This window comes from Phodopus roborovskii, unplaced genomic scaffold (genome assembly GCF_943737965.1).
Source record: "Phodopus roborovskii unplaced genomic scaffold, PHOROB, whole genome shotgun sequence".
Taxonomy (NCBI): Eukaryota; Metazoa; Chordata; class Mammalia; order Rodentia; family Cricetidae; genus Phodopus; species Phodopus roborovskii.
The window spans coordinates 1,074,953-1,101,884 of record NW_026125648.1 but is presented as its reverse complement, the minus strand read 5'-3'; the positions used below and the strand labels follow the sequence as shown (position 1 = coordinate 1,101,884).

The following is a 26,932-nucleotide window of genomic DNA, read 5'->3' as shown; positions in this document are numbered from 1 at the left end:
GTCTTAATGTATCAGCACTGTTTTTTTTTTTCCCCCAGTGCTCATCTTCTGTGGAAGCTGAGATTTGGAACTGTAGCTCACTCTCTAGAGTCATAGATATTGCATTTAAAGGGAGCATCTTTTTTGCATGCCTGCTATGGAGGTGGCTGATTTGGGGCTTAGCTTTGAACTTATTACTGAGAAGATGGCCTCTGACTTGTGCAGCTTTATTAAGGCTTGGTCTTGGCAGAAGACCACTTGTACAGAAGAACACTATGTATTTAAAGGGGAAGGAGACCAGAAACCTAGAAGTGTCCTAAGAAATTGGCGGTAGTTCTGGGAAATCATTTCTTCTTTGGTGTGGTATTGAGCTCAGGTCCCTGCTTTCCTAAGTTTGAATTGTCTGGACCCTACTGCCTGTATTCATATACATTATTTTCTTAAGGCTTTGAGGAGTGAGGGATTTTTCCAGTTGATTATAAGTCTCTCTTTGCTTTTCATGTCCACAACATGAACTGTCTTCTTCTCCACGTATGCACATTCAGTTTTGTCTTTTATAGACCTCCTGTGACGATCTTACTGACTAGAGATCGCTTTCTTTTTTCTTCCCATTCTTTCTTCTGTGAAGCTGTGTTTTACAACATTGTTTGGGTATGCACCATCTTCAGGAAAAAGGAAAGGCTATCGCTCCAGATAATTGTTGCCATCTTGAGAAAGCCAAGTGTGGATTCTCGTGCTTATGTCTTTGCAAAAAAGAACAATACCGTTTACTAAGATTTGGGCAAAGTGTGTTGCAGCTGTGCAACCAGTAATGGAAAAGTAGACATGATCCAGTTTTATAAAAGTCATGTGTGCTTGTTGTACAGACAAAATGAAACATTTCATAAAGCAACAAAGAAGGCAGTCACAAATAATATAATTTTTGTTAGTAGGATGATATAATTTTCTTCCAGCTTTCTTCATGTATCTACAAGGAAATAATGATTATTTTTTTATGCTTTGTAATGCTTTAAAAGGTAACAGACTAGACATGGTAGTGTATGTCTGTAATACCAACACGTAGGAGGTGGAACCAGAGGGATCAGGTTACATAGCAAGTTAAAAGCCAGCCTGGGCTATATTAGGTCTTGTCTCAAAAAACAAACAAACAAACAAACAAACAAAAAAAAAAACAAAAAGGCAAACAAAACAAATGTTAGTAACTACAATTACTTCTATATTTTAGTTAATATACTGTAGTTGTTTCCCTATCTAACTTATTAAATACTTCTCTAAAATTATTTTTAATGGCCATATAAATATATTTTACTTGGATGAATCATCCTATAATGTAGTATAATTACTATAATGTACTATGAGTGGATATAAACCATGTCCTGATAATTCAGCATTTATTTTCTTGGATAGATAGTCATGGAAGGAGTCCTGAGTAATCCAGTGGGATTTCATGAGCTGGGCTGTATGTATGCTTGAGCTGCTTGCTTCTCCACCCTGAGTGAAGATGCAAGCCTAAGCCTCCATTTCTTCATCTGTAAAGAATGTATTAGTAGTAACTCCCCTCTTGAATGTTGGTAACAGAGGGGCTGACCTCTGGAAATCTTTTACTAAGTATTCAATAAGTGTTACTAATAATACATAACATTATCCTCATCTTTGCCCTTCGCCATCTCTCCCTGTACCTCACTTTTAAAATTGAAGACTGAAAATTGCTTTCACTCAGATAAGTAGAATTTCAGAATGGAAATTCCTTTCTAAGTAGCCTCTTTTACCAGTTGAGCATTTTCCAGATGGAAGCTTATGTCAACTTCATAAGAGGGGGAAATGTTCTGGAACCTTTGCACTTATGTGACCCCATTTGGTCCAGAGTAAGGTAGCAGGAATCCACTGATCATAACCAGGGGGATGGTTTTTGTGCCCACAGGCAAAGCCACCCAAACCTTCTTTTTGTGCCCATCACCTTAAAAAAGATCTTTGTGTGACTTTTATGTTCCAATTTCCTTTCTTTTTTCAAGAAATGTATTTATTTGTATTTTATGTGCATTGGTATTTTGTCTGCATGTAAGTTTGCATGAGGATGTGGGATCCCCTGGATCCCAAGGTGCTCTGTCTGTATAATTTTACTTTGTATGATTTATCTTAAGGATGCTATATAATTGGAACCTTACTGCGTATAGCCTTTGGAGAATGGCTTTGCGCATTTGTGCATGCAGCATAGTGCCTTTTTTCGTCTTCTTTCTTTTTCTTTTGTACAGGGTCTCTCTCTCTACATCACCCTGGCTATCCTTAAACTCATTATGTAGATGAGGCTAGCCTCAAACCCAGAGATTCTTCTGCCTCTGTTTCCTGAATGCTGAGATTAAAGGCATGTGCCACCAACATACCTGGTCTTAAATAATTTTTTTTCAATTTTTATTTTTGAAATAGAGTTTGTCTGTATAGTCCTGGCTGTTCTTGAAATTACAGAGATCTGCCTTTCATGCATACTGTTTTTGAGATGCATTCAAGTTATCACTTTTATCAGTTGTTTACTAAGTTTTTGTCTTTGAGTGGTTTTCCACAACATGTAGTTTCCTTTTTTTTTGTTTTTGTTTTGTTTTTGTTTTTGTTTTTGTTTTTTTTGTTTTGTTTTTTGTTTTTCTAGACATGGTTTCTTCTGTGTAATAGCCCTACCTGTCCTGGAACTCATTCTGTAGACTAGGCTGGCCTCGAACTCACAGAGATCCACTTGCCTCTGCCTCCTGAGTGCTGGGACTAAAGCCACCACTGCCTGATGTTTCTTTCTTTTTTTAAATTATTTAAAGGCACTTTTGCTGAATTCATATTTTGGCTATTACAGAGGGGCTGTAAACATTAGTGTGTGGGTTTTCATGGAAACATACATTTTCATCTCAGAATGGTAAATACCCTGGAACAAGATTGGCCATAGAATATCAGTGTGCAATGATTCCGAAGTGTTCCATTTGTTGATTGATATCAGTGTGCAATGATTCCGAAGTGTTCCATTTGTTGATTGATTGGTCTGTTCTCTGCCAACGGCACATTGTTTTGGCTGCTGTAACCTTAAAATCAGGTACAGTTGTGGTGATTCCTGTCCCTGTGTCCTTTCCACATACATTTTAAAATCAGTTTATCCATATACACAAACATACTGCTGGAATTTTGGTTGAAATTGCTTGTAACCATTTTGGCAAGAGCTACAGTCTCTTTCCTCTATGGAGCTATAGGTTCTAACCACCTAAGTTCACAGAGCACAGTGTAAACTGGATTTGTTTACAGGGCCGTTGGAGAGATGGTGCAGCCAGCTTAGAGCACTTGCTACTCTTGTAGAGTATCTGTGTTGGGTTCCTAGCATCCACACAGCAGCTCACAATGGTCTGTAACTCCAGTTCCAGAGGGACTTGACGCCCTCTTCTGGCCTCAGGCAGGAACAGGCACCCCCGTAGTATACACACATGCATACAGACATACACTCATACACATAAAACAAAAATAAATAAATCTCATAAAAATTGCCTACAGGAAGTAAGAGTGGCAGTAGTAATTGCTGTTTTGTGTTTTTCTTTTGCCAGATGGTCAGTCATGTGTAGCTAAAGAGCTAGAAGAGAGGCTGAAGAGAACAAAGTTTATTTATTTATTTATTTTTTTGGAAGGACCTAGTATTCCAAGTAGAGCCACGTGTAAAAGACACCAAGATGAAGTAGTCAAAAAGAAGGCAGAGACAAAGGGAATATTTAGGTCACTGTCACCGAGTATTCTTTGGGAAGGCAGGACAAGGCAGAGCTGGGTAAAGGGTTCAGGATTGACTTGTTTGAACTATTTCCATAAGCCCCAACTGAGGGGTGGATTTCAGTTGCCAGGCATTTGATCCTGGCATGGCTGACGTGGAGGAGTGTACACAACAAGTGCATCTGTGGAGTACATATAAAGACCTGCCCACAACTGAGCCCTTCTGTCTCTACGACTGCTGATCCTCTGGAAAGAGCATACTTCCCCTAGTCATAAAGGTCATAGGCAGTGTGTGTGTGTGTGTGTGTGTGTGTGTGTGTGTGTGTGTGTGCAAGAAACCTGGGACTAGAATACAGGGCTGTATATATATATATATGTGTGTGTGTGTCTGTGTGTCTCTGTGTGTGTGTGTGTGTGTGTGTATATATATATATATATATATATATATATATATATATGTTTCATATATATATGAAACATATGGAGCAAGTGATTTTTCCTCTTTCCTCCCTCTATATCACGCATGCAAATAAGTAAAGTATTGAAAAAAAAACCCAGACTGTCCTTCCTGATTCTAATACAAATAGTGACTAGTTATACAGGATATATGTAATACTCATGCCATACATGAAGATGAGTGAGTACTGGGGCAAAAAAATAAGTAGGTTTGAAATTTGACTTATTAGTCATGTGACCTTAGGGAAGTCAATTATTTAGAGTTTTTGTTTTCTCAGTTATGAAAAGGAGATAATGGTTATTATAATAAAAAAATAGGTAAGCTCAGTGTGGTGGCATAACCTTTAATCTCAGTACTCCTGCAGAAGAGGCAGGTGGATCTCTGTGAGTTCAAGGCCAACCTGATCTACATAGTGAGTTCCAAGACAGCCAGAGCTACAAAATGAGACCTTGTCTCAAAACAACAAAAACAAAACAGAAGGAAACAAAAACCTAGGAAGTTTGAATTAGATATATTTGAATACTCAGCCCAATGATTTACACATATTTGATATTTTTGTAATTATTTATATAAGTCCTTTTTATCTGTTAAATATAATTCACTTTATTCCCACACCCCACACACACCTTGTATAACTAAAGTTTGAGAACTTCAAACAAGGCTTGCCTTTATATGGCCTTTCTGTGGACATTGATAATAATTTTATCACTGGCCTAATAATATCACTTGATATTAATTTTATCACCGGCCTTCCATGGGCCCTTGGACTCTATTCTAGCATCCCTAAGATATACCTTTTGATACTCAAATGTCTAACTGGCCTTGTGAAAATGTCAACTTTCCTTTGAGGTCAGTGGCAAAGCTGGGCACCAGATTCTAGTGGTACATGGATCACCGATGGGACTTTTTCTCTCCCAGCATAAATCTACACTGGGGCTGTCACAGAAGAGGAGCAAGTGGCAATGTCAGACTGGGGTCGATTTTACTCAAGACCTAAAATAAGTTTTCCAGTGTCTGGGTGGCCTTTCTGAAAACTCGGCTGCTCAGCCTGAGGTAAAGGAAGTGGCATTGCTTTGGTTTGCCCACTCCCACCAACCTGTGTGTCGAGAGAAATTTTCACCCTCAGAAAACACCCTGAATGTCATATTAAACCTAGGGCAGATGATGCAGGGGGAGGTAGAGAGATGCCTGAAACTAACGGAAGGGCAGAGGCACATCTCAAACTTATCTAGGGTCATATTTGGAAGGGAGGAAGGCGCTGACATAAGGCAGTGATAAATGATGGGAGTTTGAAGTCTGATGCCAGATAAATTTGGGTGTGACTCTTGGCATCGAGCATGTCACCTTACTCCTCTGAATGAACTTAGTTTCCACATCAAAATGCTGGAAAAATCACAGTGCCTGTTTAGAAATTTGCTATCAGACTTAAGTGAGAGTTCATGGAAAGCAGTTAATTTGATACTTTCCTGAAATGTATTAAGGGAACATCATTATCACTGAGGCCTTGGTGACGAAGAATAGCAGGAAGAAACAGATTAGCGGGGATGAAAAGTAGTCTGGGGCTTCTGGGCCATCGTATGGGTTGCACTTGAACATTTCTTGGTTGTCAGACTACTTTTGTGAGCTACAAGAGGAGCGCCAAATGTCTAGGTGCAGATGTGTTCAAACTTTTTCATGCTGTGATACAACATTGCCATCTGCAAAATTCTTCCTGGAAAACCACACCGCTGCATTAAAGAAACAGTTTAAAAAAGAACTGTCAGTATGTCTTAAGTTTATGACTTTTTGTTGTACCACACTCCTGGTTATACTAGGCACATGAAGCCCATAGCCCAAAGTTGGACATGCCTAGTAGGGTTCTTTTTACCCTATTGTACTAGGACTTGTGTGTGTGTGTGTGTGTGTGTGTGTGTGTGTGTGTGTGTGTGTTGCAAGGGGGGGGAGGGGACTCAGAAGTCATCAGCATCTCATTCAGCTGTGTCTTACTCAGCTAGTGCTTTTGCTGTTGTGTGTCTGAAAGGTACAGTTCAGTGATGGTTTGTTCATGACCCATCAAGTCATCTTTTTTGGGGGGGAGGAATACATTCCTTGCCTCTCTCTCAAGGAAGAACTATTTGCCCAGAATGATGAAAAAAAAAAAGCTGCTTAAAACCCTCCTCAGAGCCCTCACACTAAGGGTTTCTTCCTGAGTTAATTGTTCTTGCCTGAGGAAGGATGTGTAGTGTGCATTTTAAGAACTCTGATCTTGAGACCTGGAAACACTATCATTACTTGATGCTCCTCTTCTCTTCCCCCCATTCCTCGCCCCTCTTCGGTTAATGCTAGGGATGCAGTGCTTAATGTAAGCTAATCAAGTGCTCTACCATCAAGCTAAGACCCTTTAAGTGACAGAATCCCATATGTAAAATAGACCAGAACAAGCCTGTGGGTTTCCTTGTTTGCCCTCCACACCTTCTGTAGCAGCTACTAAAGGCATTCCGAGACAGCAGGGGAACAGTTTGTACCACACCACAGCCAGATCCTGTTAGTTTCTTTTCCTGTTGCTCACCGTTCCGTGTTCTAGTCCCTTGGTGTCGGAAAGTCAAGGCAGCAGATACCTGAGAGAATTTCTCACATTGCACCCACAGCCAAGAGCAAAGGGCATTAAGTTAATACATCTTGGCAAGGTGTGCACCACCAATGCCCAGCTAATACAAGCAATTTGGTTTCCCATCAGTTTTATCCAGCCTGGGATCCCGGGCCCAGCGAATGGTCCTGCTCAAAGTCACAGTGGGTCTTTCTACCTCAGCTAACCCAATTTTGATAGTCCATCACAGGCAGTCTCAAGTTACCATTAATCTAGATAGTTCCTCCCAAGTGTTCCTCGAATCTTGCCTCCTAGATGTCAAGTTGACAATGTGGACCTTCATAGATAGTTCCCTGGCTTGTACCACCACTTTCTGTCCATGTCTTGACAGGAAAGACTGACCATAGCTTGGTAAAAGAACAGCTGCATCCTAACAAACAGGCTTCTATAGTAACAAGCCCGTAGCGGTTACACTTCCCTTTTTCAAATGCTGCAGCAGTTAGAGCCATTGGTGGAGCTGACCGAATGTTTAGGAAACACAGACCTTGGTATGTAATAAACTGTTGTAACCAAAGTGTGTACAAGAAGTGTTTGGGGATTCTGAGGCAGGATGTGCTTCAGGTAATAAACACGATATATACTGATTTTCATGTACTTCGCATTTGGGTGAGCTCTTGGGCTATTTTACAAAGAGGGCTTACTTCTCCCACAGGGCCTAGCTCAACCTCAAGCATTTTCTTCTGTCTTGTGACCTGTTGATCTTCTTTCTCCCACAGGTTACAGATGCACATGTTGAATGGAGCTCTTCTGGCATTGCTGTTTCCTGTCGTAAATACCCGGCTGGTAAGTAGCCTCTTCTAGAAATGAATCATCAACATCTAAATCAAATCAATATACGCTTACTCTTTTGCTATCTGATGTTTCTCTTACGTCTTTGCCCTAACGGTCAAGTGATTTTAATTTGTGTATGTTAATGTTGATGTTTGACACCATCATGTCTGGAGTCAGTGGAGGATTGATGGAGCACGAGTAGTTTATTAGACTTAGGCTACAGCACAGGTTTAGATCAGAACTAGAAAAGCCAAAACTTGAATAAAAATTAATTCAAAAAAGAAAGCCCAAAACTTTATATAGAAATTGGAGAGGTTCTAGGGAAAGAAATGGATCCAGGACAGCATCCTTAGGCTGAGACTTCTAGACCTTTTAAGGAGGCACAGTGATATAGAATACCATGCTAGTGAGCCTCAAAGCAGGTCTATTTTTGCCAAGGACCCTCTTGAGCAAGCACACTTCTACATCCACTCAAATTCACAGGGCAGAGTGCATCACTTCCTCCATCTCCAACCAGAGGAGAAGCAGGAGTTACAAGACTGGAGGAATAGTGCACTGCCTACCCTCCTACATGCTACATGGGGGCTCTTCATAAACTAATGAGACATGTTTGAAAGTCCAGGAGACAAGACAGAGGTGGCACAGGCCTTTAATCCCAGCACGGGGGAGTCAGAGGCAGGCAGATCTCTGTGAGTTTGAAGCCAGCCTGGTCTACAGAATGAGTTCCAGGACAAGCTCTAGAACAATACAGAGAAACCCTGTCTTGAAAAACCAAAGAAAGAAAGTCGAGGGGAAATTACCTTTAAAGATGGGCAATATAGCTTTATGCTTTCATGACTTAACTCTGCCTCATAGATAAACATCATAGCTTAACCATTGAAGTGGAAATTCCTATTTTAGTGAATTTTGTAGTTTAGAAGGTCTTTTGATATGATAGGTTTTTTTTTTTTTTTTAAGATAGGCATATAGGACAAGTATTACAACCTCTCGCTTTATAGAGGAAGAAATTGACATTCAGGATGTCACCTGAATTGTAAGTGATAGTTAAGATCAGAGTTTGAGCTTCGCAATCCTAAAATCAGGTCACACACGGCTCCTTCTGAAGAATGCCCTCATCTTCTCTCCACAGACATTCCCCATACTGTAGGTTTTGCTAGTCTAGATTTATATAATATGGCAGTAGAAATTACAAGTTCATCTAAAGCAGTGATTTTGGAACCTTCTCCCTATGCTCCGGACCCATCAGATTATTCTGTTAGCCGGGCTGGGCTTTACCTCAGTGCTAGAATGTCTGCCTAGTTTATTAAAGGCACCGCCTCTCATCCCAAGCACCAAGAAACAAAGAAACAAGCAAATAGGAAGGCTTGCCAGGTCCCACAGCCAGGGTAATTGATTGGCAGGACAATAATCGCAGACCCTCAAGGGATCCCAAAGCAGGGCTCCTCAGACTGTTCCCAGAGACCCCTTATGTTAGACACATATAATTCAGTTACTCATAAGTGTGTAGTTCAAAGTGTGGCCTGAAAGTAAGCATCAACTGGGCGTTGCTTGTTAGAAATGTTGGGGTCCAGGCCCCACCACATGTTTACTGTATCTGAATCTACTAAGATGGTACCTTAAATAACCTAGACCCTTTCCTTCGAGGAGTCCAAAGCTTCTTTTACATGGACTATTTGGGCTGATGTGAAATGAGAGATGGCAGGCAGTGTTGTTTCTGATTTAATAGGTAGGTTCATTCTGATCACTGTTCCCTTGTGAGATGGTATGAGCTGGCACAGATTGCATCATAGGCACAATTGCCCTCAATTTCATGCCCCTCATAATATAATTTGCCTGAATTGACCTGCCAAATTGTAGATTCAGAACTCGTGCCCTCAAGTGTAGCTCAATGGGAGAACATGTCCTTTGGGTATCCAAAACCCTGGATTCTTTCCCCAGTACCAAACAAACAGCCACACCAAGACACCTCTCCTTGATCCTCAGAACAGAGGGCATTATGTATCACAGAATGTCGTGGGTAGCCCAAATTAACAGAATAAACCTGTACTTTAAAAAAAAAAAATAACTGATTTCGTATCCCATTGCTCTTCATGCCCGTGGCTCAGGACTGCGAAGCAGAAGTTGCTCTCTGCCTGTGGTAAGAACAGCTAAGGCTTGGGAAAGGACCCGCTGCTCTCTTGTCCAGTCTCGCTCCTCAGCTGACTCCAACTACCAGGAGGCTGAGAGGTCAGGTGACCAGAGAGCTGCTGCCTTAATTTTCCTCAGCTCTCTCAGCTACCAGGACAAGTACGGGGGGGGGGGGTGAGGGCACCTCAGAAAATCATTTCCTTTGCCTCATGGAGCCAATGATTCTGAGCTGGAAGGTGGCCAGCCCAGACTTCTTGCTAAACAGCTTGGGCCACTTGTGGGTCTGTTCCAGTGAAAAATCAAGGAACCGCTTCCTTGTAGAATACTGAGCACGTAGCAGAAATCAAGCAAATAGGAGAATGAAAGCCGCAGGGGGCTTGGCCTCACAAGGGCAGGGGGATCCAGGATGCCGGTGGTGAGGTTTTTCAGTGAGACACTATTGTTAATGGCAATTAAGTGTGCCTAACCCAGGTCTCCTGTTCTCCCCAGCTTGTTATCAGTAACCACAGGCAACCTCTGCTGCCGCTACGTGAGAGCCTATTTCGTGACAGGTGCTGCTGTAACTGTTTTGCATGAGTGGATTTAGTTTATCCTTACAGCTTCTGAGGCTGTGTTAATTATCATCTCCAAGGTCAAGATGCCAAAGTCAGAGGTTAAGAGCCCTGGCTGCTCTCCTGGAGGTTCTGAGTTCAGTCCCCAGCACCCACGTGGTGCCTCACAACCTTCTATAATGAGATCTGGTGCTGTCTTCTGGTGTAGGGGTTATAAGCAGACAGAACACTGCATACATAATAAATAAATAAATCTTTTTTTTTTTTAAAAAAGATGCCAGTAAGATTGGCTTCTTCAGGCCTCTTTGGCTTGAAGATGGCAGCCATCATATGTTTATTCTCATGATTTCTTGGTGTGGGCAACTATTCATGAAGACATCTATCACATTGGATCAGATCACATTCTAATAGCCTTCTTTCATCTTAATCTGTTCTTTAAATCCCTGTCTCCAAATATACTCCAGTTCCAAGGTACCCAGGGTTAGAACTTTGACATATAAACAGGGAGTTACAGAGGGCCTGGGGTTCATGATTCCTATACTGTCTTAAACAGATAACCTTGTTTCTTCTCTGCTACCCCTTGGTTGTTTCTTCTTCTTCTTCTTCTTCTTCTTCTTCTTCTTCTTCTTCTTCTTCTTCTTCTTCTTCTTCTTCTTCTTCTTCTCCTCCTCCTCCTCCTCCTCCTCTTCCTCCTCCTCCTCCTTCTTTTCTTCTTCTTCTTCTTCTTCTTGTTTTTTCTTTAGAAATGATCATTTTACATATCAACCTCCCATCCCTCTCCCTCTCATCCTCCCTTGCCCCCTACCAACACCCCCAACCCACCCCCACCCACTCCCCAAGGATAGTAGCCCTTCCATGGGGGTTCATCAACGTCTCTCTTACCACTTGGGGGATGGCCTAGGCCGTCCTCCGTGTCCCTGGGCTCAAAGGGTATCTGCCCATTCCTGCACTAGGAATAAATGCTGCTTCCACTGTCAGAGGTCCCATAGCCTGGCTTCTTTTCTCCATCCCTTTCCCCCTTCTCCTCTTCCTCCTTTTCTGTTGTTGTTTCCTCCCCCTATATCTTTTTTTCTCCTCCTTGTCATGGCATGGATTGGTTATAACAATGCACAGTGTCAAGCTGTAGTCAACCAGCTTATCAAGAACCTGTACCACTTTTCCTGCCGCCGAAACTTCTGAAGAAGAGAGTCCAGCCACCCTTTCTAAAATAAAGCTGAACACAGCTCAAGCCTCCTGCATTTGTCTGTGAAATCGGTATTGCCCTGGCTCTTTCATATAGCTGGGGCTCCTCTTGAGCACCTTTGGCCCTTGGGGCAGCCGGCTTTGCAGTGGTTAAGTTCAGATGGGCTTCAAAGGAGGCACAGGGTGGCTGGTACTTCTTGCTTAAACCTGATGGTCCAATTAGGCAGGAAAAGCAGCTTTAACTTCTCTCTTGCCTTTCCTTCTTGGACCTTTATCTTCTTAATCGTTTTTGCCCTCATTAGCAATAATGAAGAAGCAAGAAAAAGAACTGATTAGTGGTGTGTCCATACACAAAGGCAGGGTGAGAGGGAGGTGGAGGAGGTCACCTCAGTCAGCTAAAGGGCTTGAGGACCTCAGTGAATTTCCATGTGCACTCTCCTACCCTGTGACGGACTGCCAACAGGATTTGCAGGGCATCTAGTAAATGTCCTTCCACCTTCAGTTCTGTGGGTCTCTCCATCTTTAAAGCTAACAGCCCAGAAGAAGGACCTCTATCGCAGTGGACCAAGTTACAAGTAAGTGCCCCTTAGAGCTAGGGGATGTAGCTTGAGATGAGGCATCTTCAAGGCAGTTTGCAGTGGTGTGTCCTTTTGCTTGTCAAAGGCAAGCAGAGGAAGGGCATCATGGAACCACTGCTTGGATTAATCAGGTACTCAAAGTTTGTGTGATTTGACCTTATCTTCTGGTGGGGAGATTCCCTCCGTCCCTCCCTCTCTCCCTCCATCCCTCCGTTTCTCCCTCCCTCCCTCCTTCCTTCCTTCCTTTCTTTTTTTCTTTCTGCTGTCTCAGGCTTCTTTATATAAGAACAAGATAATGAGTGATTGGCTCATGATCAGTGGTATCACTAAACTTCATCTTCGCTTCAGCTACCTCCCACAACATTTCCTGTCCCCTGCCCTTCTGGGCTTCCAACCTCTCCTCAGGAACTGAAGAACTTAATTCCCAAACTGTGGTGGTGCAGGCTCGAGGTTCTCTTCATCTACCTCCTCCCCTTTCCCTCTGCTTCCCATGTGGGCAGGGCTAATACCTCAATCTGAATGTATGAGAGAGCCCAGAGCAGTGACAGGAATAGAGGGAAAGGCTTCATTCTTGGGGAAAGAGATCTCAGAGTGAAGTGGGTGCTCCTGTGGCCTGGAGCACCAAAACTGGGCCCTCAGGACAGAGGAAAGGATAGAGACCTCCCTGGGAAAGGAGACCCGAAAGCCTCATACTCCTCTCATTGGGAATAGTCAATGCTTGGTTGTTTGCTTTCTTGGCAATTGCAGACGCATACTCAGACTATATCCTTCTCTAGTTCAAGCTGCTTGGCGACGATGCTGATCTGCTGCAGGAAGGGTTTACAGGGACATCATCTCCCGGTTCCTTTTTATGTGGTTCTTAATGCTCTGGTTTCTCTTGTGGGCCTACATCAGGGTCTCCACTTTGTACATCTCCTGAAGGTTCTCATTGTTGGCTTCCTCCGCCCACATCTCTAGCAGGTTTCGTAGCTTATACTTGATTTTGAAACTGAGCTGCAGGGACTCAAAGTGGCAGATGGTCACCTGGCTAACCCTTTCCAAAGAGAATGCCCAGGTGAGACCTATGTCAGCCTGGGTGAACCCCAAGGTGTGTGGTGATATTTTGTTTATGAGCTAACAAAGAAAGCTTGCCTGAAATATCAGAGAAGCAAAGCAGCCAAGGCACTAGAGAGTTCTTAACTCTGTCAAGGCTCAGACCAAAAAGGGGTGATCCTGTCCTCAGCGTGACTGCAGACAGAATACACTGCGCTCATGTCTCCACCCGCCCTACATTCCTCTCTAGTGCTGGGATTTAAAGCGTGCACCACCACAGCCCAGCTTCTGTGAATAACTAGGGTGGCTGCTGGGATTAAAGCTGTGAGCCACTACTGCCTGGCCTCTATGGCTGACTAGTGTGTTGAGCTTTGCACTCTGTTCCTCAGGCAAGCTTGATTGTTTCAGATCATAAATAAAATATGCTTTAGCAGCTTGGCAAACTTCTGTTTCTTTCTTCAGGGCTTTCACGTCCTGGGATATTCCTTGGGACTGGGCTCCGCCCTCCCCTTCTCCCCCGTCATGAAACTGGGGTGGACAGACAGTAAAAGACTCAGGAGAAGCCCTCTGTGAATTGCCTTCCTGCCTCAGGCTGGAAAGTCTTCGTGCTAACTTGGGGTACTGGGCCCACTGTAACCTGAGGTCCACAGTATGCCACCCCTTCCACAGAATTCATACACTGAAAGACATGGGGAGGGCCCTGCATTTCCAAGCCTGGCCAAAACCCTGGTCCGATTTTGGGCCCACCCAGACAGCCTTGGAAATTTCTGGGTCTGAGGGTACACCTATCTTGACTCTCGCCCCTGGTGGAGTGAGAAGGCCAGTTCCGAAGCCAGGTGTCTGGCTATGGAGAAGGTGGGCACTCCAATCTAGGGATCTGGGGAAAGGATGTTTCACTAGTGGACTGCTCTGGCAGGGAGATTTCTGAGGTTAAATGGCTTGCTGAAGGACGAGGCATTCCTGGAACCCAGGTCTGACGGCCACATCTTCTATTCTGTGACCAAGATTTAGAGTTGAGTGTACATGCTAGCTGGTGAGATGAGATGTAGGTGATGTTTTCTAGCTTCCTTTTAGCTTTACAAGTTGGATCATAGGCCTCGCTGAGTATCTGGAGGAAACCACAGAGCCTCTTCCCAGACAAGTGGACAAATACGCTTTGTGTACATAGTGCTAGGGATCCAACCCAGAGCTATGCACATGCTAGACAAGGCAGCTACTATTGAGCCCTCGCCCCAAGTATGTAACTTGATGTACAGTATCAGGAGGGACACGCACTACCACCTCCCTCCCTACTTATCGATCCAAAATTATATTCTCCTGCCCACATGAATTGTAGCTTGGAAAACAGATGTGCTGTGCACTTTGTGTATTCCTTGTTATCATCACGAGCCTATTGTCCTTATGGTGATGCTGGGTTCCACATCTGTACCTATGTAAAGAATATCATGTAAGCCTGGTATGGTGGTTTGAAAGAAAATGGCCCCCAAAGGGACTGATACTATTAGCAGGTATGGACTTGTTGAGGTAGGTATGGCCTTGTTGGAGGAAATGTGTCACTTTGGGGGTGGGCTTTGGGGTCTCTTTTGCCCAAGCTTCTCTCTGTGTGACACTGAGAGCACTTCCTATTCCCTGCAAGATAGAGGACTTACAGCTCCTTCTCCAGCATCATGTCTGCCTGCCTGCTGCCATGGCCCACCATGATGATAATGCACTGAACCTCCGCACTGCAAGGGAAGCCACTGCAATGAAATGTTTTCTTAAGTTGCCGGTCATGGTGTCTCTTCACAACAATAGAAAGCCTAATTAAGACACTTGGCTAAACTCCCTTCTGGAAAGGTCAGGCAACTCAAAAGTGGCGTCCATGGAGGATGGCCATGGAAGCTGGGTAGAAATGTGGTTACCAGTTACCTGCAAAGCTGGTAATCTGGCCCTGAAAAGAGGCACTGGGCCCATGTGCCATGCTTAGCCCTCTGCCTGGTCTCTTTGGCCTCCACCTCCCATGACACTTTCTTCTCAGTGTGAGGTCTTCTGAGCAGCCGAGACTGGGCATAGAAAACCTTGTATCAGTCCTTTGCCAGATGGAAGACACCAGCTTGGTGTGTGACTGTATTTGCAGATTTCTGTCTTCTACTAGGATTATAAGAAGAGCGATAAGGATCCTTTTCATCTAACTCCTTTCTTCTCCAAGGCCCTAAGCCTCCAGTGGATGATTATCTCATTATCAAAATTGCCCATTATTTTGTATCTTTGTGGACTATTAGATTTGTTCCCTTTCCCACCCCTCCTCTGGTTTCCCGGTTGTTTTCTTTCCAGTGGTTCTTTGAAGTTCTTCCTACTCTCACACACAACCGAAGAAGTTAGTAGTTCTTTTATTGTGTTTAGGACTGCTCCCCATCATTCAGAAATATTGTCACGGTGTTCTTGGGATGCAGCTCTGCTACTGGCACACCTTGTCCCCATGTGGGTTGCTGGGACAGCTTTGCTGTCATCAATGCAAATAGGCTTGAGAATTTCACTCTTTGCTAATTGGCACATTGAAATGTGCTCATTGACCTGCAAGACTTATTTCTGTGACTGACAAAATCGAGCTGTTTTTAAAAGTTATAGTTTGGATTTGCGACTGGAACTGAGGACAGAGCATCTTTGGTTTCTTGAGGGTACTTAACACATCAAAAGCTTGATTTCAAGAGGCTTTAAATTGTTGAAGCACTGACTATAGAAAGCATTGCTTTCTACAAAGGATGGTGTGTACTGAATCAGATAAATGTAATGCGTCTGAGTCGGGGTGTCTGTTCAAAAGGGTTTGGGGCTCCCAAATGTAACCAAATTCTGGGAGCTGCTCTCATAGTTGGATTACAAGTGTAATAATGGTCACTAAAACACCAGTCAGGGGACTATAAGAAAGGGAAATAGTTTTATGCTACCAACCTTCAGTACTGTCATCCCAGGGATAAGTGGTGTCAAAGGCTTTCGTGTCTGTCTTTTCACATTTCTCTCTTGCTCATGCCTGCAGATAAAGATCTTCACATTTTTTAGATTGCTGGATTGTTTGAGAGTAAATTTCTTGTGCAGTCGAGATTTCATTATAAACATTATTCCAATGTATTATTCCTTTAACCTAAAACTAGACAGTCAATACTCTCATTAGGCAGGCACACAATCCTTTCCCATTAGCTGCTTGATGGTTGGATTGGATCATATATCACTAGTATTCTCTGTGAGGGTGGACAGTGTCTCTTGCTTTCTGCCTAGTCCCCGCAGGGTCTCATACTTAGAACATTATAGACACAACACAGATAAGGACAATTGAATATTCAGGGCCTGGAAATGCAGGGCTGTATATTGCTGAGGCAGGAGGGTCACAAGTTCAAAGCCAGTTTGGGCTATATTCTGAGTCTGAGGCTAGTCTGAGCAATTTAGTGAGACGCCCCATATCAAAATAAAAAGAGGATTGATTCAGTGATAGGATGCTGGATGCTTGGTTAACATGTGAGAGGTCTTAGGTTTAGCCCTCGATACAAAAAAATAGGTGTGAGATTGGGAGGTAGCATGTTGGTAGGAACACAGTGGGGATGGACAGGGAAAATTGGGAGTAGATATGATCATATACATGTATGAAATTCTCAGATAGTCAAGACAATGTTTAAAAAGAAAAAGTTTTTATCTCCACCAGAAAAATCTTCCATAATATTGAGAATGTGCAGAGGTCTTTTTCATGTGTTTTGGGATCTTGGGTTTGAAGAAAGGTGATAGAGAGTTATTTTTTCAGCCACTTCAAATCCTATTTATTTCTATGATTATAACAAAAGACAAAGTTATTATTGAAAATGCACAAGATACAGTAAAATAGAAAAGTTCTCACCAATACATAGATGCTTCCCCCTTAGATTACAAAACCAAAATGCAAGAGGCATGTGTGTGTGTGTGTATGTTGTATATACTAGAGATTAAACTTGTATATACTAGAGATTCATTAGGCAGTGAACCTTTGAGCTACATCCCAGAACTCGTTTTCCCTGCTTGTTCGCATTTTCTGCATTTTATTTAATAATGGGATTTCACTCAGTAGTCCAGGTAGCTTACCCTTCTGAGTAGGTAGGATTATAGGCCTGGACTACCTGGCTTGGATGTATGAGTTCTATGGATAAACTTAAATACATGTATAGTGCAGGAAAAAAGGAAAATACAGAAAAATACTCAAATCAAACTGAAATTATAGGGCAATAGTGACTGGTAATGTTATTTGCTTCATGTTCTGGAAGGGCCTTTCCCCTCTGTAGATGTTAAGAGGTCACAAGTGCCGTCAGTGGAGCCAGCCTGTCTGTGGATTTCTAGTCAGTCCCTGTGTGTACAGCCACATGACCTTGCATAAGGTAGTGAGTGTCCTTGCTGTCCTCATTAGCTTATCTGTAAGTTATTCTGTGCCAGAGAGGCTCATAGTTAGCTGGGCCTGTCCCACAGGGAGCTATGGGGAAGCACCCCATGGGGAGGGGCTACTATTATTGCTAATATTATCTCAGAATTTGAGGAGGCCTCCCGTCAGTGTCCCATTTTTTTTTTAATGTTATTCTGCAGCGTTTTGGCGTCAGCTCCCTGAGTTGCTCAGTGTCATGAAGGGGGCTTTGTTTCTGAATTAGCCTTGCTGAGTGAGATTAAAATTCCCTGGCAGGGATTCTTGTTCGCATTGATGAACACTACTCTTATTTTTTTGCATTTGGTTCAGGGGCAGTGTGTTTCACTAGGAAACTGGCCAGCCCTCCCCCTTTCCCTCCTGATGGGTAAATTAGCCCCACTCCTGCCTCCACCCCATCTCTCTCCTTCAGTACCTCCCTCTCTCATTTCTCTAAAATAGACAGACCTATTGGGTAGGTCAGTAGGCCCAGGCCAGAGGTTGAGACCAGCACCGTGGGAGTCACACATCAGCCTGTTTGCCTTCTGAGCTTCCCGGTGGTCTGCCTTGGCTCTATGGAACACAGTTCTTCCCAATAGCTTTTGTCCTCCCCTTGAGCTACTATTCCAAATGTTGATTTGTGTTTTAAAAGGATGGGTGCAGGGTCTTATGTATCCTAGGTTGGTCTCAAACTCACTACGTAATCACTGATGATCTTGGACTCCAAATCCCCAGTCACACCTCTCAAGTGCTGGGATAATAGCCATATACCACCTCACCTAGCTAAGAGATGTTTCTTCGTGTAATAAAAGTCGTATTTGCTGAGTCAATTCTTTCTTTCCAGCCTGTGGATTGCTGGTTGTCAGTCCTGACTGCACAACTCAGATTGTGGCTCAGTTGGATGAGTGCTTGCCCAGCAAGCACAAAGTCTTGATTTTGCTCTCCAGCACTCCACTAAAACAAAAACAAGAACAAGACAAGCAAACAATAACAACCTGTGCCACAAGCCCTTAATTCTGCCTGGTGCTCAGGAGGATCGGAAGTTTGCGGTCATCCCGAGCTGCATTATGTGTTCAGAATCAGCTAGGGATGCACAAACACAAGACAGTATACCAATGAGTACAAAGGACTGCTGGCCATTCCAGTGAACAGCCAGGGGTTCTTTGGAATAGTTCATTTTACCTCATCGAGCATTGATAACCAAGTAGGACTGGTGGTGTCTGTTCTCTGTACCTCATAGACATTGCATAGAGGAAAAATACCAAAGAAAAGAAGAGAGGGTAGATAAGGAAGAGCTTTGGAAAGTTCTGTAGGGAAAAGTACTGTGGAAAGGACGCCTTGACCCACTGTCATCATTCAGTAATATTTTTGAAGCAGGGAATTAATTGAGATTCAACTGACCCATAATATATGCATGCTTTAAAAGTATCCCTTAAGTGGCTTGCAGTATATTCAATGTTGTGCAATCAGTACTACTGTTTGATTTTAGATGTTTTTCATCATCTATTCTCCCAAACGAATCACTGTACCTGTTAGCATTCACAACTCATTTGTGCATTTCCCCATCGTCAGAGTCTGGCATTTACTAATCAGCTTTCAGTCTCCATGGGTTTGCCTATTCTGGACATGTGTAAATTAAATCCTCTAATGTTTTGATTTTGGTGTTTTTTTCACAGAACTTGCTTTCAAGGTTAATTCATGCCACAGTATGAATTAGTCCTTTATGTTTATGAACATATAATATCCCTCTTGCATGGTGTGTGATGTTTATTTAGCTATTCAGGCATTGGTGTTGTTTTCCCCTTCTGGCTGGAGTGACTGATGCTGTCGTGCAAATTTATTTAATAATGGATTTCTACTTAGGTGTGTACCTTGAAGTTGGATTGCTGTACCATACAATAACTGTCTAGGCCTTGGAGGAAACCACCAGAGTCCTTTGTAACATGACTCTACCAATTCATATCCTCACCGACAAGGAATCATTTCCAAGTTCTCCACATCCTTGTACTCTTCTTTTCATTAGACACTCCAAAATGGCATGTGGAATATCACTGGGCATTTTGTTGTTTGTCTGTTTGTTGTTTTGAGACAGGCTTTCTCTGCGAAACAGTCCTGGCTGTAGACCAGCCTGGCCTTGAATTCACAGAGATCCACCTGTCTCTGCCTCCCGAGTGCTGGGATCAAAGACGTATGCTGCCACCACCCAGCATCATTGTGGATTTGATTTTCCTAATAAGCTAAACAATGTTGAGTGCCATTTTTATTTCTTTTCATTTTTATTTGAGTTTTTTTTTATTATTCAGTTTTAAGAATTCGCTCTAAATATGACCCATACTGGACATATGATTACAAATACTTTCTCTTGTTCAGTTGGTTGTATTTTCACTTTCTTTTTGTTTGGTGTTATCTCTAATTTTTGAGACAAGATCTTATATATTGTAGGCTACTCTTGAATTTGCCATGTAGACAAGGATGGCATTGAACTCATCCTCCTGCCTCCGTCTCCATTTCCCAAGTGCTAGGATTACAGGTGTTTACTGTCACATCTGGTGTCTTTGCATTTTCTTGATTATGTCTTTTGAACTAAACTTTTTTTTTTTTAATTTCAAGAAACTCAAATTGCTTTTGATTTGGCTGTCCCTTGAAATATGCATTTTTAAAAAAAACCTTGAAAAACTCTTAACATCTCTACTTTTGATTTGGTTGGTTGCTTTACATTTTTTGGTATAGCATATGAAACATATTATTGGCTAAGATGAAGAGGAGAGGATACTTAAGAGCGTCATAAGGTTAGCTCCTACTTTTGGGTCTATGGATCATTTTTGAGTGAACTTTTAAATGTGATATGAGTCAGCAGCAGTCTAAAGTTGTTTTTTAATAGATGACCGTCCAGTTTGGGCCATTTGTTGAAATGACCTCTTTCATACTGCCATCTATATCAAAAGTCAGCCACAAATAAATATCAGATTTATTTTGGAATCTTCAGTTCTTTCCCGTTTATCTGTGTCTTGCCTACTATAAATGCACTACACTGTGACGATCACTGTAGCATCATAGGAGATATTACATTTTTTGTTTAGAGTCTCTCTGTGTAGCCCAAGCTGACCCAGACATTTGGTTCTCTTGGCCCTCCCATGTGCTTGGATGACAGATTCACACCACCATGCCTGGTGATGGAAAGTTTGAAAGCTGGGATATCCACATTTTTCACGATGGTTTTAGCTTTTTTGGGACCCTTGCTTCAGCGTGTAATTTTTGTAAAGCAGCCAATAGAGGATTTGATAGAGACTGTATTGAATGTAGATTTGTTTGAGAAGCTTGTGCATCTCAAAAATGCAAACTCTCCCAATTCGAGAAGACAAGATAGCTAAGCATTTAGTTCTTCAACTTTCAGTGATAACTGGTATAGAATAGATATATGTATAGTATATAAAATGCATGTTCCTTTTGTTAAATTTGTTCCTGTATATTTTATTCTTTTTGCTTGTTTTTTTGACTGGGTTTTTAAAATATAGTCCTGACTGTTCTGGAACCTGATATATATACCAGGCTGGCCTTGAATTCACAGAGATCCTCCTGCTTCTACATCCTGAGTGCTAAGATTAAAGACATGCACTGCTACACACAGGTTTTGTGTAAATGGAATTTTATTATTTATTGTTTGAGACAGGGTTTTTCTATATAGCCCTGACTGTCCTAGAACTTGCTCTGTAGACCAGGCTGGTCTCGAACCCCCAGAGATCCATCTGCCTCTGTCTCCTGAGTGCTAGAATTAACGGTGTGCACCACAACCCAGCTCATAAATAGAATTCTTAACTTTTAGATTGTTCACTGCTACTCTGGAGAAATACAGCCCAGTCTCCATACTGATTTTGTATCTCCTTGCTTTCTCAGATTCATTTATTACCTCTAATGTTTTATATATGGGCTTCTGAGCATTTCCTATGACAAAATCATGTCACTTGTGAATGGAAATAATTCTACTTCTCCCTTGACAATCAGGATTCATTTTCTTATTTTCCTTGCTTAGTGGATCTTCTAGGACAGTTTTTGCAACAGCAGTAGCAAAAGCAGTCACCTTAATATCATTCCCCATCTCAAAGGGAACCCATTCTGTCTTTCATCTTATTAAGTAACTTACGTGGGAGACTGTTTGTAGATGTCCTTATCACACTGAGAGATTCCTTCTTTAATAAATGTTGCTAGTGAACTGTGTAGGGTATTATTTAATAAGGGGAAAGCTAGCCATTGCTGAATTTGGAATAAGTGAGACAATACCAGTTCTTTGAACGGGACCTATTATGATGCTTCAGGGATCCTGAGCAAGCTGTGTTTAGAATAAATTCTGGAATCCTATGTGAGGCAGCAGTGCACACCTGTGCTCTCAGTTCTTGGCAGAGAAAGGCAGAACTATGAGGCTGAGGCTACCCTGGGCTACATACCAAGATCTTTTTTTTTTTCTTTTAAACTGAGCATATGTAAATGACTACTCCAAGCAAATAGCTTCTGTAAAATATTGTAGTACTATGTTGGCATGCCACTTCAGAACTGGTATATAGTTTATCTCAACAAGTGACTGTAATATGACTTCCATGCTTAGAGGGGATGTATTTATGGGATATGGTGTAATCTGGTATGTGCATTACTGGTATGTAATGATCAAATCAGTGTAAGGAACATTTACATCTGAAGTAATTAAAAATATCAGCCCTTATTCCCAGCACTAGGGAGACAGATGCAAGCAGATCTCTGTGAGTTTGTGAGCTGCCTGGATTACATAGTGAGTTTCAGGACTGCAGGGCTACATAGACCCTGTCTCAATTTTTTTTCAGTTTTTACATAATTGTGTGTGTGTGTGTGTGTGTGTGTGTGCGCGCGTGCGTGTGTGTGTGTGTGTATATATATATATATGTATATAAATGTATATATTTATGAGTCACACTGGTATTTTAATACACATATGCAATGATCCAATTGGGTATTTAACATTTTTTACCACCACCTTATGTTTGAAGGTTGATATATATTATAGAAAATTGAAAATATTTGCATCTTATCACCTGATTTTAATAATTGTCAACTCTTGGCTCCTGCTTCAATTGGTATACTTCATTCATCCTCAAGTCTATCTTCAACTGACATCAGTAGCTGTCCTTGAATATTTTGAAAAAGAATTCATGTAACTTTAAGTGGAAGTATTTTATTGAACATCTCTTAAATGCAAAGATGCACACATTACAATACCACACATAATCATACTTATAACAATAACAATAATTTCTTAATATCACCACACATCTATTCAGCAGACCACATGCTTTTAATGGAGACAGGCTGCTCTTCGGGGATTTCTTCTGTAGCACCAATAACTTTCTCGTAGTTAGTCTCATATTGTAAAATGATGAAAATCTTATGATTGTTAACTGTTCAGAAAGGCAAAGAATATAAGGTATATATTGCAAGCTCCACACATAGTGGAAAATGTTCAATAAAGATTACCTAAAGTTATTAGTAATATAAAACACATTAACTTCCATTAAGGTGCCTCTGATAATGGTTTTGACATATACTCAATAGTCGTTCTTAGAGTAGAGCAAAGGGGTTCTTTTTGAAAACAGTAATGAAAATGTTTAGAAAGTGGTTCCCCCCAAAAACTACCAAAAAGCACTGGTATAAATTGGGAAGTAGATCTAGAAATAACAGCATCGTTATCATTTCCATCTGCTGTCTGTGGCTCTCTCCCCACTCCCCCGGGGTTCCTGTTCACCATGGTAGTATGACGTAGGTATTAAAAACATCTTTAGTTCCTGGGAGGAGAGAAAAAATATAGACCTGGGGGTTTCCAATGCTGGAAGCTAGTCAGGGTAGGAAAGGGCACTGCATTTGAAGGGGTATGACTTCTCTGAGTGAAGCTCCTTGTTCCCTCCATGGCCCTGGATAAGAAGTGCCGCCATTGAAGCACTCTGTTTTCTGGCGTGGAGTCTGGACATGAAGCAGATTCACTTTGCTGTATTGTCCTTGGAAATCCCCCTTGCACTGAGATGGCCTGCTCTAGGCATCAGCTGAGAGCTTTTTAATAAAAATGAAGCCCAAAGGAGAAATGATAAGGTATCTGATTTTAACCCAAACTGAGAGAACAGCAGATGTTTCATTCTGTCTGAGGGTCTGAGGGAGAAAAAGCAATTAGCAGCTGCTACTGATTTAGCAACAGACACCTGCTAAATGAAAATCTGTAAACCCGGCCAGGCTTGGCACCAGACGCGTGTATACTGCTTCTCAAGCATTTCTGGGAATTGTAAATTATGCTGGCTTAAAATGGCAAGCAGGGGGCTCAGAGAAGCTCAATATGTACATCTGGACCAAGAGATTAGTTTTCTAAGATGGCAGCAACTTAGATACAGCCTCTTTGATTGTTGGACAGAGAACAAGAAGAGAGTGAATATAATGAGATGTCTGATCCTCTGTGCTTTTGACCTGGCTATAGTCTACCTTCTGGCAGCATCCCATAGGAACAGAGCATCGACCAGAAGGGCTGGGAAGTCACCAAGAAGTATGCCTATTCCCTTTACCTTAGGAAAGATCTCAAACTAGGATGAAACCATTACTGTGGGTACTCTTAGCTCTGCTGTTATTATTGGGTCTACACAGAATCCAAACACCTATTTAACTGTTGCTTTGATTTGGCGGGGAATGAAGCTTCTCCACGGCCTTTTGCCTTTCAGGAGTCTTTTCCAAGTGCATATTAACTCTGATCTCCACATCTATTTTCCTGAGACCTACAGTAAAAACAAACCTCAGGAATATAGAACTCCATAAAGAGGGCTTTAGGGATTTGTAATATGCTGGGTGTGTATATGCATGTTGGGGTAGAAGATGCAAGCTTCCATATGGAGGGGTAGTCAGGGTATGAGTAACTTGAAAGGTCAACTTGTTAGGGCATCTACTTGGTATTGAAACAATTGGGTGACTTCCATTTGTGCCTTATGGCATATTCACTGTATGCATCTGCCACTTGTCAGTTTCTGAACTAGGCTAGACGTCAGTCACCTATAGCTGGCTGGAAGAGATGAGCCCTGTATTTTTGCCAGGCTTCAAGCCAGACCCTTACAGAACAAGTCACTGAAGCTGTGTCCCCATTCTACCCTTGGCTCAAACCTTTGTGGCTGCTGCCATTCAGAAAACTCGTTGGTGATAGAATTACTTGCTTTTGTTTTTGTATTTTTTTTTTTAATGTTGGAGCTGTCAGTCCCTACTGATTTGAGAAATTGTCCCTACTGATTTGAGAAATTGTCTGCTGACCAAAGGGAGGATGTCTTGTTACCACCTGATATATTCTAAGAGGTCCTAGGTGATACATAGTCTTTGCTATGATTTGCTAGTTTTTTGTTGGCATGGCAAATGCATGAGAGAAAGTTTAGGAGGAAAGGTTTCGTTTTGCTCCTGGTTTCAGTGCGTGCTGGGCTGAATCTGTTGCATTCTGAACTTGTGTTATAGTGAAGCACCGTGGCAGAGAGGCATGGCAGAGCAGAGCTGTTCATGATGACCAGGAAGCAAAAGAGGGGAGGGAGGAAAGAAGAAAAGGAAGCTGGTGACAGGGTGTGTTTTTCCAGTGACCCTTCTAACTAGGCCCCATGTCCAGTATTGTGTTAAGAACCCATAGTAGATGCATCCATTAATTGTGTCTGAACCGCCTGGATCTGGCCACTTCTTAGTGTCGTGAATCCACCTGCTGGGGACCAAGCTTTCAACTCACGAGCTTTCTGGGCACACTTTCCATCCAAAGCGTAATATATGAATGAAGGAGGTGGGTAGGACCTGTGTGTTCCAGCACACACAAAAGAGCATAGGATTGCAATGGCCACTTCGTGCCCGTGATTATAGTGGCCATATCATGCGCAGAAGAGCACTCTCTATCACGTTATTCCTTCCTCCAGTTCTTATACTCTTCCTTCCCTTCCGTGATGTCCTTTAGGCATTGGAGGAGGATGGATGGATGAATACATAGACAGACAGACAGGTTGACATTTAGGGCTGAGCTCTTTTTATTTTGGTGGTTTATCTCTGTGTGTATGGTGTGCGTGGGTGGTGTAAGCACGTGAGTGTGGGTGTGCCTCACAGTGCATGCGTATGTGGAGGCCAGACATCTTTTTCTATATCTCTCTGCCTTTTCCCCTTGAGACATGTTTTCCCACTGAACTAGAACTCTGATTTTTCAGTTAGGTTGGCTATGGACCTCCCGGGGTCAACCTGTTTGTGTCTTCCAATACTTGGGTTTACAGGCATATGCGGCCATGCCAGTTTTTTATGTTGACACCTGGGACCTGAAGTCATGTCTTCAAGCTTGCACAGTAAGTGCTCTTGCCCACTGGGTCATCTCCTCAGCACAGGGCTAACCATTCAAGCATCACTTATCACTTTGACCAGTTATGAGCCTCTACAGTCACCATAGCCCACTATGTCTTTGTGTAATCATTTCTCTCTCTCTCTCTCTCTCTCTCTCTCTCTCTCTCTCTCTCTCTCTCACACACACACACACACACAGAGAGTTATATATAAGGCAATGGTATTACCGTCTCCACCAAAGCTTGTGACCTACCCGGCCGTCATTGAGAGGAGAGGAGCTCACAGAGGCCCAGCACTCCATGAGGACTTACTCACAGTTAATTAATAGTTTCTGAGGAAGGAAGAGGTGTAGCCACCGGCAAGTTGCCCATGCTCCTGTAAATAACCTCTCTTCCCTCCCTCATGCTCCTGCATGAGATGCTAATTGAACTCATTTGATCACATAAAGAAGGCATGAAAGTAGAAAGGGGATGAATTGGGACGAGGGAAGGGGTCAGTGTAAGTGGGAGGGGAACAAGGAAGTCAGGGGATGAATATGATCAAAATCCATTATATATGTGCATGAAATTGTCCTGATGAAAGCCATTATGTATAACGAAAGCATACTAATAAAGACAGGGGCCAGAGAGATGGACCAATGGTTAAGAATACTTACTACTCATAGAAAGCTGCTCATGAGCAAACTCCAGCTCCAGGGCTTCTCGGGCCTTCTTTTGGCCCCCAAGGGCACTGGCACTTGTATTTAAACTCCTTTCCCCAACATACAAATGAAAATAAAGAATAAGTTTGTTTTGTTTTTGGAGACAGGGTTTCTCTATATAGCCCTGGCTATTCTGGAACTTGCTCTGTAGACCAGGCTGCTGGCCTTGATTTCACAGAGATCCACCTGCCTCTTTAGTGCTGGGACTAAAGGCATGCGCCACCACCACCCAACTTAAGAATAAATCTTTAAAACATGACTAAATGAGGCTGCTTGGCTGCACACCTGTGACTGCTATATGTCACATGCACTGTTACATTTTAGTTTGGGTTATGAAGTGCGTGTTGGGATTTTTTTCTCCTTTTGTTTCCTTTGTAGCTGTGTCTTTTTTTTTTCACCCCTGATTTTATGGCCATATGCTCTTTAAATAAATTGACTTATTTGGGGTGTATGTATGTGCACATACATGT

The 26,932-nt window shown here is 42.4% G+C and overlaps 1 protein-coding gene across 6 annotated transcripts in view; it reads left to right on the top strand.

The window, feature by feature from the left end:
- Window positions 1–26,932, top strand: part of Tmem164 (transmembrane protein 164) — a 163,642-nt gene that overhangs the window by 79,234 nt on the left and 57,476 nt on the right. For 5 of the 6 annotated variants that reach the window (XM_051178000.1, XM_051177994.1, XM_051177997.1 and 2 more), the window contains exon 4: window positions 7,505–7,571. The exons of the other annotated variant lie outside the window; for it this stretch is intronic. In XM_051178000.1, coding sequence (XP_051033957.1) covers window positions 7,505–7,571 — 67 coding nt within the window. The remainder of the gene's footprint in view (window positions 1–7,504; window positions 7,572–26,932) is intronic. 6 annotated transcript variants of the gene reach the window in all.